The sequence below is a fragment of the Eurytemora carolleeae genome, unplaced genomic scaffold, assembly GCF_000591075.1.
Source record: "Eurytemora carolleeae unplaced genomic scaffold, Eaff_2.0 scaffold458, whole genome shotgun sequence".
Classification (NCBI taxonomy): domain Eukaryota; kingdom Metazoa; phylum Arthropoda; class Copepoda; order Calanoida; family Temoridae; genus Eurytemora; species Eurytemora carolleeae.
The window spans coordinates 86836-92960 of NW_019396377.1; the positions used below are offsets into that span (position 1 = coordinate 86836).

The 6125-nt window shown below is 33.0% G+C and overlaps 1 protein-coding gene across 1 annotated transcript; it reads right to left on the bottom strand.

Annotated features, from left to right (window-relative positions):
* Nucleotides 1-229: 229 nt before the first annotated feature.
* Nucleotides 230-6125, bottom strand: LOC111702028 (ADP-ribosylation factor-like protein 16). The gene is made up of 8 exons (XM_023473550.1): nt 6091-6125; nt 5272-5316; nt 5109-5173; nt 3336-3440; nt 2244-2333; nt 2049-2098; nt 1877-1937; nt 230-390 (listed from the first exon to the last, which is right to left on the bottom strand). The coding sequence occupies exons 1-8, from the start codon at nt 6119-6121 to the stop codon at nt 274-276; spliced, it is 564 nt and encodes a 187-aa protein (XP_023329318.1). The 5' UTR covers nt 6122-6125; the 3' UTR covers nt 230-273.

A 6125-nucleotide genomic window follows, 5' to 3' on the forward strand; every position in this document is an offset into this window, starting at 1 on the left:
ACAACATTTTTTTTGCGCGCTGATGCGTGCAACTTGTGCCTCCCCCTCTCTTCAAGACTTTTAAGCCTTGAAAAACGACAGTGTATTCCATATTGCATAATGCATATTTGCATGAAGGGTTACTTGAAATTACGCTTACAGCCCCTTTAAGGGGAACCCTTTATAGATATAACTAATTACATAATAATGTAATTACGTAATTACGCAAGGTATTCAAAGTAACACCGCGTTACAACACAATAAAAATACTGTATATTAATAAGAATAAGATCTTCAATATGTAGTTCCGTTCATCATTTCATAGTTGATATTTTTAAACTTGAGACACCAGTTGAGGATTGGTTCAATTTTTGATGTTTCCTCCGTGTTGAAATCCAAACTGTGAAGCTCCTGAAAATATCAATCTATTTTAATTTCATCAGAAAGTTTAAGCACAGTTAAGTTGTGAAAAGAAGCGTATATTGGTCAAAATAATTTTAGATTAAGATCAATATACCAGAACGACTATTTAAAATTACTTAGTTTTATTTTGTTTTCAAATTTACATTGAATTTTGTTCGATAAATGAATAAAAACTGCTTGAATTTATTACTATATTTTCGCAAATTTCCCCCTGGAATATTAAAATCTTTGGTTTTCAGATGAGTTTCATGTCCCAACGAGTGCTGAGCCCCCGCTGGAAATAAAAAAATTACATCCCTCCTCCCGTTAACAAGTTCCTGTGTACACCCCTGACTGCGTCAATTTTTCACGATGGACCATTTAGCAATTGTAAATGTATCTGGATGTTAATTGCGTATGTATCTGGATGTTAATTGTGTATGTATCCGGATTTTAATTGCGAATGTATCTGGATGTTAATTGCGTATGTATCTGTATGTTAATTGCGTATGTATCTGGATGTTAATTGCGTATGTATCTGGATGTTAATTGCGCGTATGTATCTGGATGTTAATTGCGTATGTATCTGGATGTTAATTGCGTATGTATCTGGATGTTAATTGCGTTAATTGCGGATGTATCTGGATGTTAATTGCGTATGTATCTGGATGTTAATTGCGTATGTATCTGGATGTTAATTGTTAATTGCGGATATATCTGGATGTTAATTGCGTATGCATCTGGATGTTAATTGCGAATGTATCTGGATGTTAATTGCGGATGTATCTGGATGTTAATTGCGTATGTATCTGTATGTTAATTGCGTATGTATCTGGATGTTAATTGCGGATGTATCTGGATGTTAATTGCGTATGTATCTGGATGTTAATTGCGTATGTATCTGGATGTTAATTGCGGATGTATCTGGATGTTAATTGCGGATGTATCTGGATGTTAATTGCGTATGTATCTGGATGTTAATTGCGTATGTATCTGGATGATAATTGATTAAATCTGATTTACCTTTTTAAATAATTAATTTAACTTGACATAGATTGGAGTTGAGAATCAAATATCATGTTAAACTAAAGAAAATTACACGTCTGATATCTTTTATGTTTTTAATCTTAACTCCTCTTACTGAACATCTTTTGAGAATATATTTTTTTAAATTTCATATAAGTAATCCGATTAATTTGCATTTCCCATACTTGTGCTTTAAATGAGGTCACAAAGTCGTAGCAGAAGATCGCATAAAGGAATTGAGTCTTTGCCACAAACTCTTTTCTAATCCCTATATCTACTTAACCCAATGTCATAGACCTTAGATTCTTCAAAATATGATTTCTGTTAGATCAAATAGTCTAAGTTTGAAATATCAAAAGTTTACACAATCAGGTTGCAAAGATATATGCAGATTAGAAACTTTGAGTTTGTGACAAAGCCTCAATTCCTTTGAACTTCTCCTTCTGTCAGGTCTACAGTCATGTAATACCTGAGTTGAATGCTCTTTGATTTCATCCAACCTCATCAATTGTTTCAATTCATTTAAGGTTCTAAATAGAATCGTTTCAAGATAAATAGAAGAAATTGATCCTGAAAATTACTGAAACCAGATGAAAACATCTGCAGCTAAACAGAACTTATTTTTAGTAAATGTACAGTACCTTGAAGACTTGATATCAGTTTTAGAAAAAACGATGAGAAACGGTGCACCCTGTAACCAAACAAAATATTTGTAAAGATAATTTATTGAAAAGTTTAAAATGATAAATTAAAAAGGAATAAGGCGATTACAAAATTTATATAAAATTTTAAAAGTTATTATCATTTCTTAAGTAGCATTTTTTTTATCAGTGAACCTGTAAAGCAGGTTGGTTTAGGAGTTCTATCAGATCAATAGTAGCAGGACCAATCTTCTCTGGTGCACTAACATCAACCACATATATAACCTCAAATATATATATTTTATACAGGGTGTACCACATCATATTAGACCGAGAAGGGGTCTAAATTACGATTTTCGGGACTAATTAGAAAATTTCATTAGAATGAATCATTTTGAAAAATAACATAAGGTTTTATGTAAGAATTTTCTTGCGGAATATGATAAGTTTTTCGAGTATTAAAGGTTCATTTTGGTGTTAAAGATTGGAGATAATCTAATATGATATGGGACACTCTTTATCTACATATAGATAAGGGGGGGGGGAGGCGATGATTTAATCTCTTCTTCATTTAAAGTAATTTTTCCACACGAACAAGTTATCAAAGAAGAAACTTGGCATTAAGCCTTAGACCTAAATTTTCTCATTTCTACAACTTTGCAACCTGATTCTGAAAAAAATCTTTGCGAAGTTTTACCTGTGTTCTACCAGTCTCTAGGATCAGTCATCCCCCCCCCCCCCTCCAATGCTTTACCTGGGTTCTACAAGCCTCTACGAAGTTTCCCCCAATTTTTTACCTGGGTGCTAACAGCCTTTCTTAAGTTTCTCCCAATGTTTTACCTGCAGTCTACCAGCTTCTACTTTGTTTTACCAGATGTGTTTACCTGCTTTCTTCAGTTTTTACGAAGTTTTACTAGATGTTTTACCTGTGTTCTACCAGCCTCTACGAAGTTTTAACCCCCATGTTTTACCTATGGTCTACCAGCTTCTACGAAGTTTTAATTAACCCCCATGTTTTACCTGTGTTTAACCAGCCTCAACGAAGTTTTAACCCCCATGTTTTACCTGTGTTCTACCAGCCTCTACGAAGTTTAACCCCCATGTTTTAACTGTGTTCTACCAGCTTCTACGAACTTTTAACCCCCATGTTTTACCTGTGTTTAACCAGCCTCTACGAAGTTTTAACCCCCATGTTTTACCTGTGTTCTACCAGCTTCTACAAAGTTTAACCCCCATGTTTTACCTGTGTTCTACCAGCCTCTACGAAGTTTAACCCCCATGTTTTACCTGTGTTCTACCAGCTTCTACAAAGTTTCCCCATAATGGAGACATTGTGCCTCCAATCTCGCGAACACGTACGCTATCAGCTAGCTCAGGTTTCTTAGGGTTAATCTAGAGAAAATAGACTTGAACAAAGAAGATAGACCGGGAACGAATATCTTTGTTTTTAAAATAAGTGTACTGCAGCTGCTGGGAGTAATACAAACAAAAGTTAGCCTAAGTATCACTGAGATCTAAGCGAAGAAAGACATAAAGGGTATCCTGGTGAATCTTCCTTAGCGGAAGTAGAAATGGAACAAATAACTAGCTTGATGAGAAGTTATAATACCACCGGTTATATATCTTTTAGTAAACATAGGGAATTTATGACAGGCCAGGAAGAATGGGAAGCCATCTTTTCACATGAGTGTATTTTGTGATAGTCATTTTTTCCCGGTTAACAACTGTATTAGATCATAGCTCTAAATTGTGATGCTGATACAACGGTAGAGGCTGCAGTATAAAAGAGCAATATTGTGTAAATTTCTGTTCTCTCAATGTATATTATACAACCAGAAACCATATCAAATACGATGATAAATCATTTTGCACTTTTTTGTCCGAACATCTGTTCGCTTAAACAGAAGCAGGGGACGTATGTTCCAAACCGCACTCATTGCCAAAACATAACACTTTTTTTACCAAATTAGCTTAAAAGTATCATTGATTCAAATCTGAAATTGTTTTAAATTTATTACATGTTTCAAAACGCAACTTGCTTCCAAAGTTTGCAATTGCTTCAAAACCGTTATTTGTTATGTAAGAATAGATCCAATAATTTTCCAAAATTGAAATTTTCTCCATTTACAGGAAGTTAATGTTCAAATTTTTGGTTAAAAAAAGTAGCTACGATAATGATATAAAAGTGTGAGAACTGCGGACGATGTTTTATTAATAAACTTTAAGGTTTTTGGTCAGGTCTAGGCAAAATCACGGGTTTGAACTTTCCTTCCCTGAAATGTGAAAAAGAACTTAAGTTTAAGATGTCTTCTCTCTAGCGTTAGTATTTTAAAATAATCAACTATTTTCTTCAGAAATAATCATCTATGTATTAAAGCTCTTCGCTCATATATATATATTTATTTGTATATCAGCTATAGCTGGCCACGGCTGCACCGAATGAGCACATTTTTTGAGGGAACCTATGGATACCCTGGGGGTAACATAGGCTAAAAAATTGACCCCCTATTTATAGAATGCATGCCAGATTCACAACGGTACCTTCTTTTGTATGATCTTCGAAGACGGAGATATCCTTGTTACATTATACATTGTACAATAAGTTATACATTGTACACTACGTTATACATTGTACACTACGTTATACATTATACACTACGATATACATTGTACACTACGTTATACATTGTACACTACGATATACATTGTACACTACGTTATACATTGTACACTACGATATACATTGTATCGTGCAAATGACATTACATGATTTTTGAAAGCACTCCATTTTCAGCTGGAAAAATAAAGACATTTGTTCGTCTTTGATCATGGACAAACAGCTTAAAAATTATATTTGTGACTCAGAAACTTAAAATTACTTTTATACAGTCCCTTAAGAAATTTAGAATTATACATAAATACATTCCTATGTTCCTTGTTTGAATAAGTCGCCTGCAGGGTCTACTGGCGTAAAACAATAATGTAATTTATAAAGAAAAAACGAAAAAATTTTCATAATATAGACTAACCCTGTTGATGTTGATTATATTATAAACTAACCCTGGTGATGTTGGTTATATTAGCCCCTGTAGTAGATACTGCTGTTGTATGCTTGTTCACACTTCCTGGAATAAATCAAACTTTTCAAAACTGTAAATATCAAATTATGAGAAACCTAAAATCAAATTAAACTGAACTATATATTCTGGAACGAAAATCAAACCTGGATTAGCATTCTCCGCCAGTGCCCGAAGTAGTAGGGTTTTACCTAAATAATAGATACAACTTTTTTCCATGCATAAATTTCACTAAAAATAAAATTGAAATAATTGAGATTATAAATAGTTCTAGTTGAAAGAAACTGAAAACGCAATTTCAAGTGATCCTACATAAAAAATAGTAATGCCGGATTTACAACGGTACCATTAAAACCTTTATCTGATTAATTATGCTGAAGATATTGTCGTTTTTTCTAGTTTAATAGTGTTAAATTCCGCTATTTCTATAAGTTTATCTTTAGTAGTAATGCATGATTCACTTTGGTGGAGAAACCACAATGGAAAATAATTTGTTTTCATAATTATAAACATACTGTTGTAAATCGGGCATTTTCGTCTTTGCTTTGAGGGTCAGTTGAAATTACGCATACAGTCCCTTTAAAGCAGAAAACATGCCACTTTCATAAAAAAAAATTCATTCTGAAAAGAAACGTATTTTTTGTTTCAAAAGTTCATATTCAATATTTATCGTAAGAAACTGGGTTTCCGGAAATATTTAAAAGATGACAATTCTTGACAGAAATCTTGTATTTTTAAAAATATTTATATTTTCATAATTTCATTATTAAATATTAAAACAAAATGGAAATGTGGGTCAAAGCTTTCAGTCTTCTAAGTTTGGAACACCATGCTTATTAATCAATAACTCTGTTATTATCATCAAAATAACTCTGTATAAAAAACGAAATTGTTCTGTATGAAAACTATGTTCTTTTAGCAACCATATATTCTCCTGTTTTCAGGCCCTGGCTTGTTCAATTTACCTGAACCAGTTGTTCCTACACACAAAATCATTTTA

Bases quoted from the DNA above. Each gene is read 5' to 3' on its own strand.
- LOC111702028 (XM_023473550.1), bottom strand. From the start codon at position 6,121: ATGATTTTGTGTGTAGGAACAACTGGTTCAG. The intron at 2,099-2,243 runs GTTCACTGATAA...GTTTGGTTACAG, and splicing joins TAAACCAACCTGCTTTACAG to GGTGCACCGTTTCTCATCGT. The intron at 1,938-2,048 runs GTACTGTACATT...GATTCTATTTAG, and splicing joins ACTGATATCAAGTCTTCAAG to AACCTTAAATGAATTGAAAC.